The sequence below is a fragment of the Patiria miniata genome, unplaced genomic scaffold (assembly GCF_015706575.1).
Source record: "Patiria miniata isolate m_02_andy unplaced genomic scaffold, ASM1570657v1 HiC_scaffold_9, whole genome shotgun sequence".
Lineage (NCBI taxonomy): Eukaryota > Metazoa > Echinodermata > Asteroidea > Valvatida > Asterinidae > Patiria > Patiria miniata.
The window spans coordinates 7,199,086-7,226,316 of NW_024037076.1; the positions used below are offsets into that span (position 1 = coordinate 7,199,086).

The 27,231-nt window shown below is 42.9% G+C and overlaps 1 protein-coding gene across 5 annotated transcripts in view; it reads left to right on the plus strand.

The window, feature by feature from the left end:
• Positions 1–26,611, plus strand: part of LOC119720162 (neutrophil cytosol factor 2-like) — an 80,256-nt gene extending 53,645 nt beyond the window's left edge. Inside the window, exons 9-12 of one of the 5 annotated variants that reach the window (XM_038189724.1) lie at positions 1,438–2,382; positions 6,452–6,512; positions 10,214–10,316; positions 23,769–26,611. In XM_038189724.1, the coding sequence (XP_038045652.1) occupies positions 1,438–2,382; positions 6,452–6,512; positions 10,214–10,284 (1,077 nt within the window). In that variant the 3' untranslated portion in view covers positions 10,285–10,316; positions 23,769–26,611. The remainder of the gene's footprint in view (positions 1–1,437; positions 2,383–6,451; positions 6,513–10,213; positions 10,317–23,768) is intronic. The other 4 variants (XM_038189722.1, XM_038189723.1, XM_038189725.1 and 1 more) reach the window with 4 other exon arrangements.
• Positions 26,612–27,231: the final 620 nt, after the last annotated feature.

Below are 27,231 nucleotides of genomic sequence, written 5' to 3' on the forward strand. Positions count from 1 at the left end.
CAAGTGGGGATTGGTTTGGGGGTCAAAGGTCAAGGTCACCTAGGTGAGTTTAAGGTAAATGGTTTCAGAATGATAAGGCCAAAAAAAAACAACTTCTACTTCCGGTTCCCTTACTGGCCCTATTTTTAGGCTGCGACCCTTAACATTTTATTGGCAAGTCAAAATAAAAATTAAAATTAACAATAAATTAATAAACAAATTAAAAAACCTTATGTCTTTTCTGTCTGAACAAAACACCTCTCAACAACCCGTTTGCGTAAAAAAATGCTTGTATTTATTTGTTCGCTAACTTACATTCGCTATTTTTCTTAGAAGAAACCTCCATTTAAACTATGCAATTCGATGTCTCAGTGATGATATGAAAAACGTGCGTTATAGTGACCATAGTGTTATAATGCTGTATGCAGGGCTAGCAATGACTGGTTCCCGCCGCGCCGCACACTGAAATGCAAAGAAGGCATGATGGAAATGCGGTAACCAGTCTATGCATGGGTATGGCTGCACAATGCAGCTTGGTCGGATTACATCGTAATAATGCCAAGAAAACACCGATGGAAAAAGAACATTTTTGCAAGTTAATTCACAAAACTTTGCTCTTGTCTGTGTATGTATTTTCCGTGTTCATGAATTTATTTTGAGGTCGTGATACTCGTATTTGGAGTGATATGATGCAGCGTGTTTCCCCGAGATTTCCTACCTTAAAAACAAGGTTTTCGCCCGCCACACACAGTGCATCACGCAGGCTTATACCGCGCTATGTACGGACAGTGTCGGCCAGCTTCTTGTCGTGACTAGCGTTGTGCACGACCTGAATTTTCCATTTTTTTAAAAAGAATTATCGACCGTAAATATTTTGACAATAATTAAGGTAACTTTTAATCTCTATTTGTTGTCATTTTTTTTGCATAGCTGTCGTAGTGCAATGTAAATAGTTTAGGCTGAAATTCGCATATAACTGAATACCCCATTCAATCAGCACAACAAATATTGGCCCAAAAATGTTTTTCCAACCGACCGAACCTATTTTTGAGAGGCATGTAACCGGAAGCAGAACTATTTTTTTTTTGGCCTAAGCTGATTTAGAAATGAGATTTGGGTTTGTAACTTCAGTAGGGGGTTGCCCTTGGGTATGGGCTAGTTGGGATTAGTTTGTGGGTTAAAAGGTCAGGGGTCAAGGTCACAGTGGTGAATTTAAGGTTATTGGGTTCTGGATTTTAACTGGACTCCAGCTGAGGGGTTTCAAGAGCAACGCTGTTATTTTCTGGTATCATTTATGGTCTTAAAAAAAGGCTATGGTAAGATTTTTAGAGATGGGCTGGTATTGAGGTACATATGTACATTATGATTATTTTAATTTGGGAGCTGTGACTAAATTCTTAGTATAACTCTTAATTTGGTTTTGTACATTATTAACATTTTTATCTGTCTGAACATCAGACATCACCAGATAATACTGAAGCATTCTACCTCCCGATGTCTCCAACCAACCAGTCCCTATCCCCTCCTCAACAGGCCACCAAACCTAAGGACAACCAGTCCCCACGGAAGTCCCTCCCTGGCCCCCCACCTAAATCCTTACCAGAGCCTCCCCGCAGATCTCTGCCAGGCCCCCCGAGTAAGGCAAGTAACCTGGCACTGCCATCTCTACCCAGCAAGCCATTCGGTGTTGGTCAAGACCTACCAGCACCAGTGCCTCCACGGACCACCAGCCTGGGAGGTCCAAGTCAGACCGACTGCCTGCTGGATGACAACCCTTCACCGAGTCCCTGCCTCCCTAGCCGGCCTATCCCACCAGTACCCAACCATGATCCAATCGATAGTACCATTCCACGCCGAATGCCACCACCTCCCCCACTCATGCAGAATGGCCATGCCCACCTATTGGAAACAGACAACTCCAACCTGGACCGCAAGAGGAAAGTCAGCCCTGCCTTTAACCCTAACCAGCCTCTGCCATTGTTACCCAAATCTGCGGAGAAAGATGAACAGACCTTTTCCAACCTGACTCATCAGCGACCTGTCAGCCCCATTCCACCAAGCAGACCAGTACCTCCGTCACCCAACAGAAATAGTCCTGTGACTGAACGACAAACCCCACCAAACAAACCAGTTCCCCCCTCACCAAACAGACTCAGTCCCGGCATGCCCAACAGAACCCCACCCCCAATCCCAAGTGACACCACCCTTGAACAGAAGAGGCCACCCGTAAGTCCCCTCCCACCCAAGGCCCCTCTTCCCCCACCTCCCCTGGTGAAGGAAGGAGCCACTCAGACAAAATCAAGGGTGCGGGACGCCAATGGGCGAAGCCCAGGAATGGCCAGGAAGATATCACAGGAGGCTAGGGAAAGGAGGGACAATACAGGCATTAACAGTAATGGCCAGGTATGTCAAGTGATATCAAGTATTTCAATGTTTAAGCTAGTGCGTCATCTCAAGATAGGGGATCAAGAATTTGACAATGATCAATGAGTCGCAGAATTTGTTTGAAATCATGTAAGGAATTAACAAATTTGGAGAAACAACTAAAATTTTTGTTGTTTTACATTTTTTTATGTTTGATGTATTTTGCATGTGCACATGTCCACCATCTGAAACTTTTAAATTCTAGTACAGAAAATGGCATGCCTGTGTTAACCTAACTTCGAAGCAGCCTCTAACTTCAGACATGCACACTGAAAAAGAAGCCCAAGCCACAGCCTCCACCACCTTCTTCATGTTCAACAAAATACACTGTATTACAAAGGCTCATTCTAGTCGTTGTTTTTTCCAGTGATGTGTATAAAGTGTACATCGTCATACAAAACCCAACTGCTGTGCTTGAGCAACAACAAGGGTAGAAGAAAGAAAGCTGTCCGCTCGAGCTGTTTGGGCAAATCATCATGACCAGCACTCAAACTCAGATATTTCCATTGCAGCGACCAGTTCTAGGTGGTGGGAAATTCTTTGAGGACAACGTCAACTAAACAGTGTTAACACAGCTCCCTGAAAAAATCCAACAGACATGTACTTGTTACAGAGCAATTTCAAGCTACATAGTTGGCATGCAACTTGTTTAATGTGCATGTAAGATGGCGGGGCTTGGTTTTGACACAGTTACATGTACATGTAACCTCTGGATAATTCAACCACCCCTACCTGGTCACCGGGGCCATGGGACATCAGCATTGTTTTCATCGTAAATCCACCGCAAGGATTACACAAGTAGTACTCTGCATGGATAGGACTACACAACTATTACACCTACTTATTATCAGCCAAGTTTTCCACGTGCACCATGACATTTTCTGCACCGTTCCCAACCTCATATGTTATCCTCCTTCCCCAGCAACAATCATCAGTGTGAATAGCCTAAGCACTTCGCAACTTGGTTGTTATTTAACTCTTTCGCTACGGCGAGCCGCTGACAGCGGCACACACAAATTGTACAAGTCGTACGGCAAGCCGCTGGCAGCGGCTCGGTGACGTCGCTGTGAATAAACAGGGTATCCCCATGACGTGTGCCATATCTACATAATTTATATCATATAACCTCTGACCCTAGTTTGAGCTGCTGCCAGTGGCTCTCCATCTGGCCTGGGTGCGCTGCAGGTTATTGTGAGCAGTTTGTTTACGGAGATACATTTAAAGATGGCGGTGCCCACATCGACGCTCGGCGGAATTTCCAGCGATTTATTACGTCCAAACGGGACAAAATAGGTAAATTAAATTCTGTAGCGAAAGAGTTAAGGTCATGGCGCAATTGAATGTCCTTACTTGTAGATTGACCATGCTACTATTACCCTCATTACTACAGGAATGCTCTGTATTTCTTTGGACAACATGAAATTCAATCTGCATCAACTTTTGTTCGTGAGATCGACAGCATTGCCGAGTCTAACATTCCCACAATCGTTCATTGTCTTTATTTGACTACCGTACCAAAGCTGACACACCATATCCAGGTAGCCATTAGAGGCTTACCTGATAAAGACAGCCTTTTTTCATCCATATGGTATTATTGGACAGGTTTTCTTTAGTTTCCCTTGCCTTCTCAACACTATGTCCATGCCCATTCAACCATTGTTCATTACCAGCGCACATGCACCCTTTGTTTTGAAGCAGACGACAGCATTTTTTTTTATGCAAGCAGACGAAGACATCTCAAAAGTAGGTGGGGAAAAATTTAAATCAGGTCTCTGACAAGCATAATAAAATAAGTTATGAAATTTTCAGATAAGAGGAGAAAACATTTGTCCTTATGACTAGCATTTTGTCGTTATGACTAGCATTTTGGGTGATATTAAAATGAAAAGTTACCATAACATGTTTTTTTACGACTGGATCTGTTACCAAAATAAACTGAAATTGACGACTTTTCGGTCATTTTTTGATCATTGATTTCTACCTGAAAACCAAATATCTCGGACAAAATGTAAAAACAGAAAAGAAGAGTGAAAACAAATAAAGCATTTGCAAGTTTGTGTCGAAGCTGCCAGAGAAAATTTTGCACATTTGCAAACTTATTGAAATTAAACGTTTGTATCCAATTTTAAAATCGAGGTAAGACAAGTAATTTATCCGCATAGCTTAACATGCTTAGTTGACGTGAATTATTCAACACTGGTATCTAAGATACATCTTTTTGTTATAAATCAAACTCGAAACTCAAAAAAATGAAAAGCAAACTCAAATCTTGAAAAGTCGAGTCTAAACTCGAAGTCAACTCGAAACTCAAAAAGTCGGCTCTAACTCAATAAAGTCAACACTACCTTCAAAAAAGTTGAATCGAAACTCACACAGTCAACTCAAACAGTCCAGTCCTGAAGTATGGTTATCTTGGAGCTACCCTCAAAATAGCTGCTTGCAGACCTTCCTCAACTGCAGAGCAATGTCAGTCTCTACTACTCTTCAGGATGGCATACTTGATTCATGTCTTCTCCAGTCATCCCAGCAAAGGCCTGGCTTTGCCTCTTGTGTCTCACAGCAAGTCTGGTAGATCCCTTGGTATAGGATGTACATAATGTCATTTACAAGTTCTATGTGTGTGATTTCCATACATGTCAAAACCCAATCTCAGGTTATCTTTGATCAGCTTCCCTGTTTCTCCCCCCTCAACCCTTCCCTTCAGCTAACGTGACATCAGATGCCTCAGATCTTGGCTGGGGTGCCCATCTGGACAACCAATCAATGGCTGGGACCTGGTCAGCTTCAAAGGGCCAGCTCCACCTCAATTGTTTGGTACTTTTGTGACTATCTAGGGAGGTGTCTGGAGAGACAACTACATTGTGGTTATAAAGATCTTCAGTCAGACATCATCATAACAGTGAAATCTCTTCTGTTACATTTTTGAAAGTGTATGCTGTTACTAATTAATCCTGTCCAATCACTATTTACAATTGCTTTCCAATTTTTTAAAATGTATCTATAAATATCGTTATTTTTTAAAGGTTTGCTGCATAGCACTGATCAATTGTGTAGAAATAAAGACGAAACAGTGCTCACTGGTGATATGGAGCCAAAGTTTCGGACTAGTGTTCTTTGTCAGGGCTGGGTAGCAACTGCTGTGTCAGGCTTAAATGCAGGAAATTCCACTTTGACTTTCTTATAAAGGGTGATACTTCTCATAAGTTTCAATTCGGAAATTGTGAATACCTTGCTTGTGATTTTTATGCCAGTTCAGGGAATTCTTTTAAATCTTGGTGAATAATTTGAGGGGAAGTTGTTTGGCCTATAACATCCTTATGTGCATCACACAGTATGTTTCAATGACAGACGTCCCATGAGGAAGCTAACTATACCATCCTAGGATCCAGGTGCTGTTCTCATGTCACTTACCAAAGCTCCATTTGAACCAGCAAGGTGCTCTTAACTGCATCAGCTCACTATTAAAACTTTAAGTTTTGTTGGCTGCAGCAACATGTTGCCGTAGGAGTACATTTCATGCTAGATATCAAATGTGTTGTGAGCCTAGCAATGTTAGTTTTATCTCAGTGATAACATTTCGCCTAAAAGTGAATGCTGACTGATTTCTGTGCCCCTGATATCTTTGTTCCAATTCTGACACCCTTCTCATCAGTAGAAGAAGAAAATTAATGGTGCCTCATGCAAGCTCTGAAGTATTACCTGTGATAGTTGAAATACACCAGCTGTTTATCACAACTGTCTGCCTCACCCTCAGGCCTCTTTGACCACAATCGCTCTCAACGGGTATCGGAAGCAATAGCAAGTCTTTCCATTAGTCAAGGAGCAAAATCTTAAGCCCATGCCACAAAAAAATGTGGCATGTCAACATCCTGGGCTCATCTGCTTTTGAAATCCCATTCTCAGAGAAAAAATTGTGCAAAATCTTTTCATGCAACTGCATGATCAGCAGGCCGCAAAGTCTATGAAGCTCATTTACAGTAACTGGGCATCTCCTGTTAATGTCTCCACAAGCTTTCAGACAATTAGGTTTTGACATTTTCTGTTGCAGCTGTGTGTCCCATTTTCTCATGGGATCCTCATTGCTACTCTGCAATTATCATCAACCAGAGGTGATTTGTTTTCTGTACTAGAGTTACAAAATCTGAAGAGATTTTTCATTGTAAGAAAACATTCACCTCTGTTTACCATCCCTATCATTTGGAAGTTCCCAAAAAACCTAAAATTTTTTTTTTTTTTAAAGACAGTAGGACACATCTTTGTAATTCAGGGCTTTCTGTGGAACATGTAGTGGGCAAGAAGTGTGTGACTTGGGCTACTCTTTCAGTGAATTTTGGTGTGTACACAAACGTGAGTGTTTTCTCACTGGAATAGGAAAGACCTTCAGATTTTGCAAAATATTCATTTCTTTACAAATGAGCATTGTTCAAACAAGTCTACTCTGTGCTGTTATTTTGTTACAGTAATGCTTTGAAGTGCATGTAACACTAACAAGTGTAAGTAAGTCTCATGTACTATGTACGTATAACAAGCAACTGCATTGAATTTGCATTTAACAATTGTGGCATGTGTGCATTAACTGGTAGTACATTAAACTGCGGTGCAATTGAATTTTTTTTAAATTTTTTTTTATTTGCATATCACATAATCGATATGCCAAACAATCTGAAATAAAATGCCAGATTTTTGAGAGATTCAAATTTTCCACCTTATTTTGAAATCTCATCTTTATGGAAAGGCATGATAACAGAATCACAGGTATGATAACAGAATCACAGGTATCAACTGTGGCTTGTGAGAGGCAAGAACGATATAGCAGCAGCCGATTCCACAAAACTGTGCGTAAGTTAAGCAAGGCAAAGAACATATGCAACACAGTTTCTGTCGATTTCCCGAAAGCAAATTTCACTTGATGCAATGGGGAATGGGAATAAAGGTAAATTATATAAATGCATGCAAAACCGCTGTTTCCAATCATGCCGATGCCAAAAAAAAAAGTTGTGTGCAAGTACAAGATTTCACAGCTAATGTCTGCCCACTCTTGGTAGAATAGAAACATATTTTTTCATGTGGGAGTGTGAACAAAACTTGCTTAATATAAAAATGACAAAATTGCTTGCCATGCATCCATTTTTCTTCCAGCCCCCTCTGTTTGTTGATGTTTTTTTTTTGTAGCAATGATATCAGTTGTTAAATGCTTACGTGAAGTTAGAATTTGTGATTTTTCCCAATAGTCACGTGGCTTAGACCCAATTTTTGACATGATCATTACCGACTGGTCCAAAGCACCAAACTTGGCAGTTATATTCTTATAACCAAGTAGAAGATATTTAGAAAGGGTTGACACCCGAAATTCTTTTGGGAAGGGTGCCTATTTGCATAAATCGTAAATACCTGCCGTGTACTATATGTGTTCCCATATTTGGGTATTTTGTTTTTGGTGATTCTACTTACACATCCTTACTTCAATAACATTTTCTAAAGCACATAAGAGACTGAATAATTATGAGGACAAAGTAACGATCCAAAATGGCTATTATTATACCCTAAAGTTGTGTGCATGTACCTTGTCTGCAGATATCATCACGTAGTCTTGCCAAACCTCAGTATTGATGAGCTTCAAATTCACCAAGTTGCTGCACAGTGACCCTATGGAAAATCATGTGAACAATGACCACATTGTGATATTTAGCCCAGAAAACAAAAACGGGGGAAAAAACGAGGTGTCCGTAAATTTGGCTAAATGTAGGTGAAGGGTAAGGTGAGAGACTCGAAGAAGTTCAAGGAAATCCCCCAAATTATTGGTAAGAAAACGTTTTGACATAGACATAATTATTTGTAAACAACAATAACCTCTTATTTTGAAGGATTTCCTTGAACTTGTTCAAGTCCCCCACTTTAGGCAACCTTTCGCCTATTTTTTAGCCCAATTTATGGACACCTCATTTCCCCCTTTTTTTACTGTCATTTGTTTTTTTTAGGGTAATTGTGCCAGTAAGTATCCTTGTGAATTTGAAGTTCATCAATACCGACGTTTGGCGAGACAGCTGGATGATATGTGAGGAAAAGGTAAATGCGCGCCATTTTAGGGTATATTGGTAGCCATTTTGTATCTTTATGATGTCCTCATAATCATCTGGGCCCAATTTCTTGGCTCTGCTTACAGTTAGCGAAAAGCTGTGTTTACTACAGCAGAAAATTCCATGCTTACAGCAAGCGTATTTCATGGGTCAGCGAAGAATGTTGGCTTCTGCGCATGCGTACATTCCGTAACTAAGGATTCTGTGCTTACATATAGCGCAGAATTTGTCGTTGGTGACTGTAAGGGTGGAATTCTGTGGAATAGCAGAGCCATGAAATCGGGTCCCGCGGTCTCTGATATGCTTTAGAAAATGTTATTTAAGTGAGGATATGTAAGTAGAATCCCCAAAATATACCTTTCAAATAATAAAAAAATATAGTATTATGTATCAAAATGTAGGAGTGAATATATACATCATCATCATCATCATCATCAGGCTGTGGTCATCCATTGTTGGATGAAGCCCTCCTCGAGCAGTTTCCATTCTCTTCTGTTTGTCATTCTACTCCATGTTGCCGTGTTCATATATGTGGTGATTTCATCTCTCCATCTCCTTTGTCTGCCTCTTCTTCTTCTGCCAGTCCTTGGTTGCCATAGTCTCTTGGTCTTTCTGTTGTCTTGTCTTCTTGCTAAGTGCCCTGCCCATCTCCATTTCATTTCCTTGATCTTCTCTATGATATCTTTGACTTTTGTTTTTGTCTTATGAAGGTATGTCTGATTTTGTCCCATAATGATAGATTGAGCATTCTCCTTTCCATGGCTCTCTGTGTTGTTGTCAATTTTTGTTCCATCTCTTTGGTTGTTGCCCATGTCTCTGCCCCATAAGTCATTGTCGTTTGGACACACTGGTTGTAAATCCTTCTTCTAAATGATATTGTCCGTTAGTAATTTGTTTGTACATGTACCTTCCAAAATATCTCCATCCTCCCTTGATCCTACTTTGTACTTCTTCTCTTGTGGCGTCTTCCATCTTCAGTGTTTGGCCAAGATATTTATAACTCTCCACTTTCTCTATCAGATGACCCTCTATTGTTATTTCTTCTGTTGTCTCAAAGTGTGTCATGAACTTAGTCTTTCCCCTGTGCATTTGTAATCCAACCTGTTTGCTTTCATCATTTAGACTGTGTAGCTGATGTTCCATGTCTTTAACCGATGACGTGGTCAGAACTACAACGTCTGCAAATCTGAGATCAGTGAGCTGTTCTCCATCTATGTTGATCCCCTTCTACTCTAGGTTGGACTTCTTAAATATCTCCTCCAGTGTTAATGTAAAGATCTTTGGGGATAGTGTATCTCCTTGTCTGACACCTCTCTCTATCCTCACTTCGTTTGAGACATCACTATCTATGTGAATTCTAGCAGTAGCGTCGGTGTAAATACGGCAGGTATTGAAGATTTATGCAAATTAGGCTCCCTTCCCAAAATAATTTCAGGTGTCACCCCTTCTAAATATCTTCTTTAGGGCTATAAGAATCTATCTGCCAAGTTTGGTGATTTGGACCAGTCGGTCACGATTCCGGCCATATACCACCTGATTACAACAATTTTTTTTTTTTTGAACCAGAAAACAAATGAAAAGGACTTGACAACACAGCAAGGATTCCAAACATACCCTCTTGGCAAACAATGTAACTTGCTTTAAAAAAAAAAACATTTTTACATTATTTTAATTTTTTTTTCTTTGGCTTTGCTTTATTCCTCTCACTCATAAAACTAACCTCTTTCCCTTAGTCAGATGTGGTGGAGTTCATGGTGGCAGTGCAGAGCTTCATTGGCAAGGACTCAAAGGAGCTGAGCTTTAGCAAGGGAGAGATCATTAGGCAGTGTCGACAAGGTTGTTATTAAACAAATTCATGCAGGGCAAAGTGGTCCTGACCCTCTTTGTGTTCATATGTTTAACAAAAATGAAAGTGTTGGTAAGGCCAGCAAACCTAATGCTGTGTTTCGGATAACCTGACCGACCATACATATCTAGGTGTGCATAGGGTTGGCAGTTTATTTAAAAAATATTTTAGTGATCGGGTACCATCCAGTCACCGTTTTAAAATGGTTGCAATTGGGTGACCCCATCATGATGCATCACCCTAAGGTTTTGTCTTCATTCTTTTGTGTTCGTGTTCGTTGTGCTTTTTTCTTGATAATAATTCTACGTATTTTTTGTTTCTGGCCTCAACAAAGTTCAGGAAAGAGACCATGCAATCATATGTCTGTCCATATGTATGTCTGTGTTGGGGAATGGATAAGCTGATACAATTCTTTGGTTGAGGACCGTGTTTACCGTGACCATTTAGTCCACAACAATATTTTAATATACATTGATTAACTAAACTGGTTGAAGCGACCTGAGACAAAGATTAAATCGAATGAACTGAATGAGTTGAACTAAGTGAGTAGCTGAAATTGAATGAACGGGTTCAATGAAATAGAATGAGGAACTGCTCGTGCTGGAGCAGAAATGATGTACTTGTGGAAAACAGGATGTCTCTGGAATAAGAAATACTTAAGACCCCCGTCACACTTATTCAGAATCAGCAGGAATCAAGCAGAACCAGCCGGAATGAAGAATTTTCAAAATTCGTGCCACATTCGGGAGGGAATTTCAAATTGACCAAGCTTTGTAAGAATGCCGTTCAAATACTTACAGTGTGCTTCAAACCCGCCTCAAATGATTCTTGCACATTCCGGGTGTATTAGCTCTCGAATGCAGCTCGAATGTAGTTGGAACACAGTAGGAATATTTAGAATGCTGTTAGAATGCAGTCAGAATATTTAGAATGCACTTCGATTGCTGCCCGAATACCGCTCGAAGTCTGGTTGGAAGGTACGTGCATGCCTCGAATGCTGTATGAATTCACCTCGAATGCAGTCAGAACGCTCCCGGAATGGCCACTGAATATGGTTGGAATGTCCAAGAATTCAAACAGAATGCAGCTAGTATTTTTAGAATGTACTTCGAATGGTCCCCGATAGGATATAGAATGCTGCCGAATCTAGCATTTTCATCAGTCTCAGCCCAACCAGGCGACTTTTCAATGCAGACTGACATTCCAACGGCAGCTGGCCGCGTTTTTATGCGATTCGGCGTTGTTCTGAATTACGTCCGGACTCATTCGAGGGCCAATCGGGACGTTCCGACTGCATTCGAGCCGCATTCGAGCGGCAATCGAAAGATTCTGACGGCATTCGAAGTGCATTCCAGCTGAATTCTTTTAATATCGAAATAGATTCTGGCAGCAATCGAAACATGAATCGAGATGCATTTGAGGTGCATTCCGGCTCATTCGAGGCGCGTTCGGGACATCCTTACAGGATTTGAAGTGGCTTGGCCTTTCGATTCTCCCTAGAATGCGATCAGAATGTTTTGAATGCTGTTGGAATGCCGTAAGAATATTTAGAATGCAGTCAGAGTGCAGTTAGAATACACTTCGAATGCCGTTCGATATTTCTCCACTTCGAATGCACCTCGAAAGTTTTGAGCATGAGCAACACATTCGGGCCGGCCACAAGAATGGGCCCGAATATTTGGAATGCACTCAGAATGCAGTCAGAAGTTTTAGAATGCACTTCGAACATCCATGAATATACAAAGAATTTTCATTCCGACGGCATTTTGGCTCATTCCGCCTCTAGTGTGACTAGGGTTTTAGAATGGGAAAACTTAGTCATGTTTTGGTTTCCATGAATCTCAGAAAGATGACTATGAATGAGTAATAGTACCTTAAAACAATGATCAAGTAACTTCGTTGTACTGAGAAACTGCTCTGTGACTTGTGCGTGGGCAGTGAAGGTCATTTGCTCTGTATAAAGCTTAACTATAGGGACTACACAGTGCATAAAATCCGCATACCGTTATTTTGTTTTACCGTTTTGGATTTCCTCAAAAACAATAACAGTAAACAAGCCATTGACCTTTTTGTCGTTTTACAGTTTTGTAAAACGGTCAAACGGTATTAAGATAAATACGGTGATTCCGTTTTATCAGTTCAGTAAAATGCATTACAGCATTTACGATCAAAGTTGTTTGTTTTACAATTTTACACAAATAACTTTTAATCAGCAAAACGGTCAGTATTGAATACAGACTGTTTTTTATTTCAGTGTAGTCATAGTTAACAGTCTGTGGTGCATTTTGTGGCAGTGGGCAGAGGGGGTGGAGGGGCCATGCCGTGCACGAAGAAGTGTTACTGTGGTTTAAGTAATGGGTGGTGAGATTCTTGGCCTGACCCTGACCCCCATCTACTGCAATTCAGTTGGTGGGGCTTAAAGAGTTGCAAGCACAAATGGCGCTGGGAAATTTCAAGGAGGAAATTTCACAATGGATACAGGATGGTAAGACATATGAAGAAGTTGCAGATATGTTGAAGGAAATTGGAGTTCGGCGCAGCTCTTCAATACGGCATAAATAAATGTAAGGAGGGCAAATTCCCAGGCAGTGACTCGATCCCAAGGACACATTAACATTCCTAGGTGCATTGCTTAATTGCCAAACCTGAATCCAAAAATGGTCGACAAGACTATTGACCGTTTTGTCATTGTCGTGTTTTTGTAAAACAAGACTCTTAAAATAAAGCAACTAAACGTTTATCGCTTTTTACAATAAAAAAAAGGACAAATAGGTTTTTTTTTTGGTGTGACTTCATACCATTTTACAAAACTGTAAAACGACAAAACGGTCAGTGGTTTATTGTTCACGGTTTGTGTTATTGAGGAAATCCAAACCGGTAAAACGAAATAACGGTATGTCCCGGGATTGCATAAGCACCCTGTGGGTGTATGATGTATATAAGAAAAATGATGAGTAATACATTCAGTAGAATTAACCGTTATACAGGAATGATCATTAAAATGTTCAAGGAACATTGATAATTAAAGTGTTTAAAATGTGAAAATTAACTAGAAATTAAGACAAATCGATAATTAAGAATTGACCATCTGAAAACGCTACAGGAGCCCCCTTCCAGTTAGCCTTTAGTCAAGTCCCACTCCCCTATACCCGGACCATCCAGACACGTAACGCATCCCGGATGCTGGCACGTAAAAAGACTAGCACGAGTGGCAGAGCCGAGAGGGCCCAACCTCGTCCCCAGGGTGTCGAGCAGTACGCGCCCACCACTACCTGCTCTCTCACCCTGGTATTGGATCATTTGCATGTGCAAGATTTTTGCACACGTATGCAAATGAGGAACAGTCTGGTGCCTGGATATGCGTTACACATTAGCGTTTGTTTTTGTATGCGGTGTCTGGGGTAAAAACAGAGTCAATTCGTAGCAGCGCGAGCACGGCGTGAGTTACGAAAACACGATTTTTGAAATCAAACTGTTACGATCTTATCGAGACAACATGCAGTATCATACTTCATATTAATATGAGCAAATTGGAAAGGAAATTAGTATTTTCGAGAAGGCGTGGACGAATGATCGCGAAAACACGTACTGCACGTTGTGAATATATAGCACCAAGTACACGATAAAAATCCATTACTAGCCAATTGCGGTATCCAATCAGGATACAGGAAGAAAGTTTCCTATCCAGGGTTTACTATTGGAAACGCGGTTGGAAATAAAGTAAGCACTGGGGACGAGGTTGGAGAGGGCCTTTACTATCTCGTGGAACTAATCACTTATTCATTTATTCAGGTAATATACATCAAGGAATATAAACCAATCATCTAACGGTGGTTTGCGGTTACCAGCAACAGCAAGCGCGCCATGGCGCGCGTGCTGTCTGGCGCCAGACGATGGCTGATTTACGTTTGTAATTCTGCATTTTCATTGGTCAATTCACAACGGGTAATGCATTATGCATGTCTACCAAATCGGTAGACAAATGTAAAGAAAAACATAAGCATTCTCCACGAGATGGTAAATGCCCTCGCGGCTTTGCCGCTCGTGCTAGTCTTTTTATATGTCACCATCCGGAGTGCGTCACGTGTCCGGGTAAGCGCGTGGGACTTGACTAAAGGCTACCTTCCAGTGAGTTTGTGGCAATTAATGGGTGAATGTATAGCGTTTGCACTCTACGTCTGGAACGGGTTGTGCGAGTTGCGTTATTCGTGTTCTCAGGATGAACATTTGAGTCATCTGGGGGGTTGGACTGATGTGATGATTTTGGCATGGCTGTGTTCTGAGAAGAAGTGTCTACATGTAAATGAGCACTTTTCAGTCGGGTCGATGCTGATAGTGTCTGAACAATTGTTCAAATGAACGAAAATTAGTGTGTGATAATTAGCTAAAAATTGAGACGAATCCATAATTAAGAATTGATAATCTGAAAACGCTACATCCGTAGGCCTATGTCCGTCCGTGTGTATGTAATATTTTGGTTAAAGTTTCGAAAAATTGGTCTCATTTCAAAAGTTGAAGTCAAGTTGGAACCAAACTTAAGTTATAGATGCAACATGGCAACCTTTGTATGATAATGATGTCAAAGGTCACATACCAAGGTCAAAGGTCACATACCAAGGTCACAAGGTCATTTGAAATGAAGTTGTAAGAAAGGCTAAAAATGTAAAATTGGTCTCATTTCAAAAGTTTTAAGTCCAATTGGAACCAAACTCAGGTCATAGATGCGACACGGCAACGTTCATATGATAATGACGTCAAAGGTCACATACCCAAAGTCCATGTGGGGTCAAGTTGTTAAATAGGCTGAAAATGTAAAATTGGTCTCTTTTGAAACAGCTAGCGAGACGCGTGGTTGTCAAATTACAAGTGATTTTAATTCAAAAAGTGACCGTTTTGTTTCAATCATAACTCATGAACAAAAAGATGAATCATGTTCACACTTTGTGATCTGATAGACCATGCCTAGATAAACTTTTCATGTTGGGTACGTGAAGTCGCTTGAATTTTACTTCAAGGGTTAGCGGAAGGTCAAAGTTAGGTGAAGTCAAAAGCATGAATGAATAAATAACAAACGGAAGGTGTCCTTAACTATTCAAGGGATGAAGATGCAACTTTGTACAAACATGCACTATTGTCCAAAGATGTGACAAAAACTGTGACTTCATCATGACATTATCACAAATCAAAATAAAAGCGATTTTAAGTCAAAACCAATACCTTCACAACATCTCTTGAACTGAATTGATTTCTTGGTTCATTCTTTTGTGGTTCTTTTAGTAAAAACGTTCATAACTCCTGGTAGCGTGGATCACTTTCAGTAATTTTTTTTTTTAGATGAGTGGAAGATGCTCTTTTCAGATATACATCATCTGTGTTTCAAATTTGATTGGTTTTTAAGAAAAAAATGCATTAATTTGGGTAACTTTCTTTTTGACTCGCCCTGTATATATATTTACATATGTCAATTTTTTTTTTTACTTACTCCTTTACTTTACCCCCCACTTTTACTTTTACTTTTTACTTGGGGTTTTTAAAAAGGTATTCACATACCCATTCAATTTAAAATGCTACGACTTTGAACCTTTCTGAAAATGGCTATTCTAACAGATGAAATCACTTTACCAGGCTTTAAAAATGGTGTTGTGACTTGCTTTCATATGTGTACATGTATTCAGTATAATGTTGCTTCTGAAAAGATTCCTGGTATGTTTTTATTTGTAAATTATATTCAAGGTAATTGCACTTTGCAAGAAAAGATTGGAATACGTCATATATCAACCTGACCAAATGACTAGACCAATTGGCAGTGTTTTAGTGCAATGATGTAGCTAAAAATGCGCATGCCTTCATTTAGCATGATGCCAGATATTGTTTCTTTTAGTTTTAATTATTTTTTTTTCTTTGATTAGTGCTCTGCATGCTCAACAAATGCATGTAGTTGGTAAAACCACTATCTTGTGAGTGAAGCAAGTTAATGGAGAAGAACTTTTAATTCAATATTTGGCCTTTGCTAGACACAGACGCAGTCTCAAACTTTCCACATTTTGGGTCTTTGATAGTAATGCCAAAAAGTCTTGTGTGTAATCACACAAAAAAACAGGAAATAAATTCGTCTGATGTTTAAAAGGCCAAAGTTTATAAAAAAAATATGGTTTCATCTATTAATGAATCCTATGGCATTAACCACATTCCTTGAAACAATGTCATACTCATCCTGCTTAATGGGACTTACTCTGGCCGGATCACTACTTGCTCAAAGAACATCTTTGTTATGGGTCCCTGTTGCGACTTTAATATTTCAATAGCGTCACCATGCGAACCAATGCAGTGAACCGACATAGCAACCGCGGGAATCGGAAGGCATTGGGCTGGTTATGGAAGTGGTGACACTGACGTGATGGGAATAAAGCTTGAGCACAAAAGGGCATACAAATAAAACAATTAGCAGAATGGACGGCAACGTAGAAAAAGGAGTCCTCAGACCTAGAGGAACAGCTCCAAAACCACCCACCGAGGGTCCTTCAGAATCAACGGACAAACTACCCGCAGTTGCTGAGTCTGCAATACTTCCATCTGAGCACTGTACATGCAGCTCAATTGCATTAGAGCGAAGCCGCAGTAGTAGCCACTCGTCTGTTCGCAGGCGTGCTGTGGAAAAGCAGCAGGACTATGAAGCGGCCAAGCGACGACTCGAGCTAGAAAGAACCACGATGGCCCAGAGCAAAGAGTTAGACGAGCGACTACTGGCAGCACAGCGAGCAAGAGAGGAGCTGGCACTGCGTGAAAGACAAATGGAGTTGGCCCAGGCACGGCTGGTCGCCGAACATGAAGAAAGCCGAATCCTGAAGGGAAAGGAACAATTTGCTCGACAGATTGAGCTCGAGAGACAATTGCAAACTGCTGAACTCAATTTTAATCTGGCTAGGGTAGAATCCGAATTTGTACAAACTAGCATGAGTGACACACCTTTGTATTCAAAATCACATGTTTTGCCAAATATTACTAGTGTTGTAAGCCATTCTGTAATTTCACCCTCTGCCAGTGTTCCGAGCTTGCCGGTAGCAAAAAACCCGGCGGCGCCCAAAATGCGTGCACCAAGCCGCGAGCTACTCGCAACCTGTCGCGAACTTCGCGCAACCAGACGCGAGTCTCGCGCAACCAGCCACGAGCTTCGCGCAACCAGGCACAAGTCTCGTGCAACCCGTCGCGAGCTTCGCGCAACCAGTCGCAAGTCTCGTGCAACCCGTCGCGAGCTTCGCTCAATCCGTCGCGAGCTTCGCGCAACCAGTCGCGAGCTTCGTGCAATTCGCGCAAACCGCCGCGAGTTCCGCGCCCACATGGTCTGAGCTCTCTGCTCAGTGCCGCATGATGCCAGGCAGCTTGGCACCTGATCACAACTTCACTGCCTTTCAACCCAGTTTGGCACCGTACCATGCTGGTACTCATAATCTTTACCATGAAACTTCTCCCACTTTCGGAACAAACCCCACTCCTACTCAGGTTTCTGCCTCTACTGCTAGGGTTTCTGATTTTTCCGAACCGCCTACTTTCAATTCCTCAAGCCAAATGATGTTAAGCTCCATGTTGGCAGCCTCAGCCGGAGGTATAAACATGGAGGTTCCCAACTTCGGGGGAGGCGACCCAGCAGAGTTTCGTTGTTTTGAGGCAATGATAGATGGCTGCATCAAGCCCTTAGTCCACCTCAGCGAGCTACAAAAATACTTCATCGTCAGGTCGAAGTTAAGGGGTCAACCCAAGAAGGATGTCCTCGGGCTTGAGCATGATGGTAGCCCCTTCACTAAGGCCATGTCCACCCTCAAGAAGCTTTATGGTGATATTGGTGTCCTAATACGTGCCAAAATTGACCAGATTACGTCGTGGCCGAGACTGACAGCCAGTGACTCCAAGGGGATGGTAGAGTTTGCAGCAGCGGTGTCAGCGTTGGTCACGCAACTCAAGAGTGCACCGGAAGGCCAGACGGAACTGAATGCCAACTCTACAGCTTGCATCCCGTACAGTCGCCTGTCACATACCCATCAGACGGCCTTTTTGAAGGCTATGAAGGCCAGAAATGTCAACAACTTTTCTCTGCTTGACATCGACATGTGGCTGCAAGACACGGTGGCCATAGCCAGAAAGAAGGTGCAGCTCAGCGAGAGTATTAAGGTTGAACTCCCCCCCAACCAACCGGGACCGCCGCAGAAAAGGTGCAGCCGCCTACCACATGGAACTGGCTGGAAAGACTTCCAGCAATCCGCCAAAGGGCGCATCTGCCTATAAGGCTACCCGAAGTGATGGCAAGAAACCCTTCCGGAAGAGTTGTCCCCACTGCCGGGAAGAACACTGGCTCTCTCGATGTGACAAATTGAGCGATCTCACGATGGAACAGCGCATGAAGTGGATTAAGGCTGACAAACGCTGCTGGCAGTGTGCACACCTGCAAAAAAACGGAAAGGAGTGCGACCTACGCAAGCCTTGTCGCTGATGCGACAAGATGCACCTGACCGTTCTCCATGATCTGATAGAGCAACCAGGGTATGGAGTGTACTATTCCTCCTTCGACCCAAACCTGTCTGTCTTTTACGGGGATGGAAACCCTTGGCTCCCTGATGTCAGCATGAAGATTTTGCCAGTCACGCTCTATGCCAATGGTCGACAGCTGGAGACATACTGCTTGTTGGACAATGCCGCCAACTTCTCCTTGATGCTTAGCGAAGCTACCAAGGCACTTGGCCTCAAGGGTGAGAGCACCAAGATGCCAATTGCAACCGCCAGGGAGGAATGTACCCCCTGCAAGGGCGTGATAGTCTTGGTCGATATTGCACCAACCCACGACCAAGATTCACGCATCACCATTTCCAATGTCTTTTCGTCTTCCATGTTGAGGCTTTCAGAGCATTCTGTTCCTGCACGAGATTTGCAAAGGAGGTGGCCTCATCTGCGGTGTCTTCCACTGCAGGAAGTCAAGGAGGCACGGCCCTTATTGCTGATCGGCAGTGATCGCCCAGATCTGATTGTTCCCATTGAGAGTCATTTTGGTCCCGAAGGTGCACCAGTGGCTGTGCGCACCAAACTTGGGTGGGCTGTCCAGGGCCCCATTCTGAAGTCCAGGCGCAAGAATGAAGTAAACTTCTTGTCTGTACTACCACCCATGGAAGCCGACAGAGTTCTCCACGAGAACGTTTGTAAGATGTGGCAGCACGATGCGCAGATGTATCTTGATCGAAAACAAGCCACTCGATCCAAGCAGGACCAGCGAGCGGTTGATCTCCTTGAGGCAAAATCTACCTATGTAAATGTAGATGGAATTGACCGTGTCGCAACCCCCCTCCTGTGGAGACGTGACAACGAGGTACTTACCTGTCCGGCAAGTGCAGTGTCGCCTGCTCTGAAACGGAATGAGCAACGTCTCCAGAGAGATCCAGCACTCGCTGTTGAGCACTCCAAGAAAATCCGGGAACTGAAGGAGGCAGGACTCGTCCGCATGCTCACTGCTGAGGAGAAAGAAAGAAACCCCTAGCGGCATTGGTATATACCTCACCATGTTGTTCGGCAGAATGGAAAGACAAGACTGGTTTTCAACTGTGCGTTCCCATACCGGGGAGAGTCTCTGAACGACCACTTGCTTCCTGGGCCTACCCTGGGTTCACCGCTGGTTGGAGTGCTAGTACGATTCAGACAGCATCAAGTAGCTGTGTCCGGTGACATCAAGGCGATGTTTCACTGTGTGCGCACTTTAGAGTATGACCGATGCATGCTTCGGTTCCTATGGAGGGATTTGGACCCTGATGCCGAAATGGAGGAACTGGAGTGGAACGTACTCCCCTTTGGCACCACATGCAGTCCATGCTGTGCCACTTTCGCCCTGCAGAAGCATGTGCAGGACCGGTTTCCAGATCCAGACATTGTCAGAAGTGTTATGAATTCATTCTACATTGACAACTGCCTAAATGGCAAGTCCAGTGTCCCAGAAGCGAAAGACCTAGTTGAAAAACTATGTCAAGAGCTTGGTGCTGGAGGATTTCCCATTGTGAAATGGGCCAGCAACTTCGTAGAAGTGGTCAAAGACCTTCCACAGGAAGCCCGCTCCTGCAGTACTGAGAGATGGCTGAGTTCAAGTTGTGATTCACCTGAGGAAGCATCCTTAGGACCCCACTGGAATTTCCAGCACGACACACTCCGTTACAAACTCGAACTTCGTGAGTGGCCGGTCCTCACTCGAAGAGCTGTTCTAAGTGATGTGATGAGATGTGCCGGGAAGGACCCCCTTGGTTTTCTCATGCCATATATGGTGAGGGGAAAGATGCTTGTTCAGGAGCTTTGGAAGAGACCATGGGGCTGGGATGAGGAGATCCCCGACGAGGGCAAGGATGGCTTACGTGCCCAACACATGAGATGGCGCAAAGAAATCAATGATCTCCCTCTTGTATACCTGCCTCGGTGCTACCTTCCCCCACACTTTGATCCAGCAAATGTGTCCTACCAACTGCACGTGTTCACCGACGCTTCAGAAAGGGCCTATGGGTCCGTTGCTTATCTTCAAGCCATTGCTAAGTCAGGAGAGGTGTGTGTCAGGTCTGTCATGGCACGTTCCCGTTTGGCACCAAAGCGTGTGCAAACCATTCCCCAATTGGAACTTCAGGCTGCTCTTTCTGGTGCTGAACTGGCCGAGCTTCTCGAGGATGAGTTGAGGTTGAACCTTTCCGTCACTTGTTGGAGTGACAGCACGACAGTTATGAGCTGGATTACCTCAGAATCTTGTCGGTACAACCGTTTTGTCGGTGCCCGCATTGCTGAGATTAAAAGACTCACAGACCACACTATCTGGCGGTATGTAGACACCGCCAAGAACCCTGCAGATGACCTGACCCGTGGATTGATGCTCAGCGAGTTGACCACGGAGAGTCGGTGGTCTGCTCCACCCTTCCTCTCTGGTCCTGAAGAGGATTGGCCAAGCTTGCCATCGCACATGCAGCAGGATGATGGCGAAGTTGCGCTGAAGGGCAGTCTTTTCACTGCTTTTACCCTCGGCAATCGAGGAGAGGTTCCAGAGATTGACGCGTCTCAGTTTGCTTCCTGGGATGACCTGGTTGAGGCATATGGACGCATTCTGTGTGAGGCTGAGGATGAAACTAAGCCAGATTACCTCAGCGCTGACCAACGGATGGAGACTGAACAAGCCCTCTATGGAAAGGTGCAAGCTGAAAGCTTTCCAGATGATCTTGCAGCTCTTACAGCTGGCAAGCCTGTTCCAAGAAATAGTCGCCTGGCGAAACTTGCTCCCGAAATCGACAAGGATACCCAGTTGGAGGGAGACTCCGTCGAGCGGAGTTGGACATTGATGTGAAACACCCTGTCGTCCTTGACTGCAAGCACCCGATAGTACAACTGCTGATCAAAAATGCTGACGAACGTCTTGGGCATCCTGGAACTGGTACTGTGCTTGCAGATATGCGTCGACGCTTCTGGTTGTTGAGAGGACGCCAGTCCATCAGAGGTCTACAAAGCAGATGCACAGGATGCCTAAGACAGCGTGGTCAACCTTCAGTGCCCAAGATGGCAGATATGCCACATGCTCGTCTGCGAATTGGCAAGCCAGCATTCTACTCCACAGGGGTAGACTGCTTTGGCCCTACACCGTTACCATGGGGAGACGAAGTGAACAGAGATGGGGTATATTAATATGGAAGTGCATGACCACTAGAGCCGTCTACTTAGATTTGCTTGAGTCTCTTGATGCCGACGCCTTTCTTTTGGCGTTCAACCGGTTCCGTTCAAGACGTGGCACACCTCATGAATTGTTGTGCGACAATGGGACTAACTTCAAGGGAGGTCTGGCACCTGACCTTCAGGAGAGACTTGCCAAACACAAAGTCAATTTCAGGTTCAATCCTCCCTCTGCACCGCACTTTGGTGGGACCTGGGAGAGAGAGATTCGGTTAAAACTGCCTTGTACGCCACTCTGGGCGATCGGTCAGTTGGCGCTTCCGTTCTCTATACTTGCCTGGTTGAGGTGGAAGCCTTGCTGAATTCGAAGCCATTGACTTATGTGTCATCAGACATTGCTGATCCGGATCCCATCACGCCCTTCATGCTTCTGATGGGGCGGCGGGACCATGCCCCGCCACAGGTTGTCTATCCAGAGGCGACGTGCTCAGTCGCCGTCGCTGGCGCCAGTGCCAAGCCCTGATTCAGAAATTTTGGAAGGAGTTTGTTCAGTCCTATCTGTCGGCCATGCAAGCCTGCCAGAAGTGGCGCAGTGAGACCAACAACCTGTCCATCGGTGATGTAGTTCTGATGGCTGATCTGCAGCAACGACGTGCCTCTTGGCCTCTGGCTAAGGTCACTGAGGTACTACCTGGTACTGATAATCGGGTTCGCACTGTAAGGGTGCAGGTCGGAGATCGCATCTACACCCGGCCAGTGGCACGCCTGATCCGGCTTCCTTCTGAAACAGCACTTGGCGGAAATCCTGGAGCTGCCACTCTGCCTGAGCCTGATGAAACTTAAGCACCTAGTCCTTGTTACCGCAGAGTGCACCTCCTGTGACCATTCATGGGGCGGCCTCTTGGTCAAGCCTGTTGTTACCTGTTACTATTTCTTACAAACCAGTTACTGATTCTTAACTTTACCTGCTAACTTCCACCATCTGTGCACCCATGCTAGAGCCAGCGATATGTAAACTATTGCGCACAGTTTAGGGGCGGCTATGTTGCGACTTTAATATTTAAATAGCGCCACCATGCGAACCAATGCAGCGAACCGACATAGCAACCGCGGGAATCGAAAGGCATTGGGCTGGTTACGGATGGTGAGCAAGCTTATTTTCAGATTAAACCCAGTTTCATGTTTATTGTTAACTGTAAAGCCTGTGATTTTCCCAGTTATTGATCCCTAGTTATTGATTGCACTGTTTGAATCCACATATGTAAAGATTTCAATTGTTTGGGATGGGCGAAGATAGGCCACGACACACGAGGTGTCGGAAATAGGCTCCTATTCTTCCAGTTTATTACCATGATGATTTAGATGTTGAATAGTTTACCCTCAATTTATGATTACCCTTATTGTATTTTCCAGAACGATCTCCACCATGATCAGTCTCTCCACCGGCCTAATTTTCCCCACTTGTTATCGACTGAGGATGATGGGACATTTGAATTTGAAATAAAAGAGGGTTCCCGCCTGCCCAGCCAGTGCTCACAGAATACGCAACCTAAGGACTCCCCTTGTGTCCTTTTTTCCCTCTTTACAGTCCCCGTATTAATTGTCATGGGATTTGTATGTGCTGCCCACAACCCACTTAAGTGTGTAAACAAAAGAGTGCCCAATTTTGTATTTAATTTTTGTCTTAAATAAAAAAACAAACATGTAATTGAAAAAAAAAGCTTTCTTTTTATCATATGGTCATAAATAATCCGAGATGTTGCCTTCTCTTGCAGTCAGTTGTGGACTTCTAGAAGGAGAGTTTGGAGGTAAAAGAGGCTGCTTCCCCAGTTCAGCAGTGCAGAACTTCACCCGTACCACCGCATCATGATACCCCATCCCCCACTGTCTATGAAGTCTCCAGATTCCAGAATGACCTCTAGTTTATTTTAGGGAATTCACTACCAAAACTTGTGGCAGACGTAGAGAACCAGGCATCTGTTTCTGGATGAAAGCAGTTTCCACATTATAGAATCATAGATTATAGGGCAAAAGCAAAGCCACTTTTCAAGTAGATTGTCTGCACTCTAGCAATAGTCATCAACATTTTTCCATTTGAAGCCATAAAAACTGTTGTACATGCAACAGGTTTTATAAATTCAGTGATGTCCATAATTTCACTATATATCAAGACAGCCTTGGCTGGTATACATATGAAACAGTTGTAAGCAACTTGCTGTGGCAACGGACTAGTGACATCCATTGGGGTCGACTTGCTTGGCACTTGAGGTCATGTGCTAGACATACTTTGGTCTGCCCACTCCAGTGACATTGAGGTTCAGAATTCATTTTAAAAAATCCAAGTGGCCAACCTGATCAAAGAAAAACAGCACCTTGGGCTCCAAAATCAACTGAGGTGCAGCACATCTAAGTGCATTATATTTTGGAGATCATACATTGTGCCTGCAAAAATGTATGATCTCCAGTATGTCTGGAAGAGTGTATTTTAACTATTATTTTCATACATGTAAATTCAAAGTAATTGGTGGTTGTACCATCTCTCTCTCTCACACTCTCAACCCAAATGTGTACAAATGTAACTTATTTGTTCAAAGCCAATTTCTAAGATAATGTTAACATTCCCTTTATGGAAATGAAATGTAAACAGGCACACCCACATTTGATAGATTACGAATATGTTCAGTATATAGAAGTTGATAGGTTAGGCCATTCACAATTGAATTTTGGGTTTTCATCACTGACTGCCCCGATTTTCACGTCCCGCCCTGATTTGTTTTTATATTTTCATATTTTTGTGTATGGTGTGCATTTTGAACTATTTTCTCCAATAACTGGCAATAAGGTGTATTTTTCAGACAAATTTCTCACAAATACTCGGGCAACTCCGTTTTTCCAACATCCCATGACGCATAAATGCATGCAGCATGCATGCATGCATTCCACTGACACTGATTCCCATCGCTAGACATGGCTAGATAAAGCAAGAACGACAGTAAAAGTGGTGGGAGCCAGAGAGGTGCATGTCTAAACAGATTTCAAAGACCTGGACGTAACAAATTTCTGATGCTAACGGCGTTGGGAATGATCTAAACTATCAAAAATCATTAATGAAGGTTTAATTACAAAAAGACTTTTACGCACGATGCGATACGGACCATGTTGGCCCCTGGTGTTGGCCCCTGGTGTTGGCCCGGCATTTCCCCTTTGCAAGTAGTGATGAACTAAAGGAATTTAATTTTCATTTATTGAGTATCGCCTGTCTTCAAAATTAGACATGTTAACATGGTGTAACCTCTTCTACATGTAGGTTTAGTACCATAACATCAGGCTACGGCCCCCTCAAGTCACTTTGGATGTGAACATTTGGGATTTATAAAATACTGTAAATATATATTCCCCTGCCGACTGATTTTTTTCAATCAGAGTGCTGAACACCAACAATTTCAATTTTTAATGGCCTTAGGTAATCATTGTTGTGTTTTGTACAAATGTTGCCAATGTTGAGTGGCTCCATCTACACTGTATACATATGCAAAAGGTGCTGGGTTCGAGTCTTACCTAAGAAAGCATGTTACTTTTCTTGCAAGTTCTTCAACAGCTGTATATACTGTGTGTATAAAAGAGAAGGTAATCCAAAAATAAGGGATTAGTATACAAGTATGAACTTGAAATCTCAAAATAGTGCCATCACAAAGGGTAATTCATTAGCTTTCCATTGATACCCAGGCGCGGATCTGGGGGGGGGGGGGTGTAAAAAAAAACCAAAAACAGCTGTCAAAAAAAGGTCTTTCCACACAAATTCATAAACAAAAATCGAAACCCCCTTCCCCGTGCCTTGCACAAAATACGTAGTGAGCCCGCTTGGTTGGGGGTATTTGAACATTATTCTGTGATTTAGTGCTAATAATTGTCAACTTTGAACAGCGCCCCCATTGAAAGTGTGGTATGAGGCCCCCCCCCCCCCTTTCATTTTACGGAGGCCAAGTGTCCGGAGAAAAAAATGTGTCTACATATCAGATTTTTTTGGGCGATGAACCCCCCCCCCCTGCAAAAATTCCTGGATCCGCCCCTGATACCTTATTTTCATCTGCAGTCACAGATGACCGAGCAACATTGATTTGAATGTGTTGAGTGGGGAGATAGAAATGCTGAAGGCGTTTGAGGATAAATTGAATATCGTGTTTCATTTCAAACAGATTTATTTCATGTGGTAAAATTATAAATACCCAATGCCAAATGTACCTGGGCATCAGCCCAACTTGGCAAGGTTTTGGTTAAAGCACTCTGACATGGAATAGCTAATTTGAGATAAAAACAATCTTTGGAATGATTAACTATTCAGGGACAACATTATGATGCGTTGGCTTATCATTTTATGCACCATCACATCCAACGTGCATCCCTTTTTAGAAATAACTCGCCACTTATTCAGCAAACTTGGAAAACAAGATTTTCTGGCCTTTGTCTTGAAGTCTATGGTACAAAGTCAATTCAAATAAGGTATCAAGGGACATATTCAGACAAATAAAATAAATGATTACAAAATTCAGACGGGGAAAGGAAAAACCCAAATACTAAGGCCAAAAAAAAAAATAGTCGGTCTCTGGTCAGACCAAAGTTCCGGAATTGATGCGGCAATGCGTTTTTTGGGTTTTTTTTGGCCTTTTTTGTTTTTTAAGCATGGATTGAACAGACAAGGTGGGTACTATTTTTTGCTTTTTGTGTCCTCATATACATTAATGTCCTCCATAATTTGCCTTGGTGCCCTCCATCATTTGCCTTGGTGCGGTTTCCCCATTCCTTGGTACAAAATTGTTTTGAGAAGTTGCGGCAATAGAGGGCGCTGTTGTAGCTACCACGGACAATTTGAAGAAAAAAAAAGTTGACGCGCATGATTAAAATCGACGCGCGCGCTGATCAGAGACCGACTATTTATTTTGTTTGGCCTAAAAGTGGATGTGTATAACGGTCAAATATCATATAGCAATAAGCAGGGTGTTGGGCATTTTGTTTTCCATGTAAGCACTCTATCACGTAAGAACAGAACCATGCCACCAGAATAAATAAATGGAGTACCATCCTCATGTAAATCTTGTTTTTCTGCATTCCTGTGTACATACAATGCATATAGACTTCAAGTGTAGTGTTTGGAAGATTTATGTTTTTAATTTGTACTACATTTTGTATAGGTTTTCCCAGCCAAGTTAACAGATTTGGCGGCCAAATTGGTGACCAATC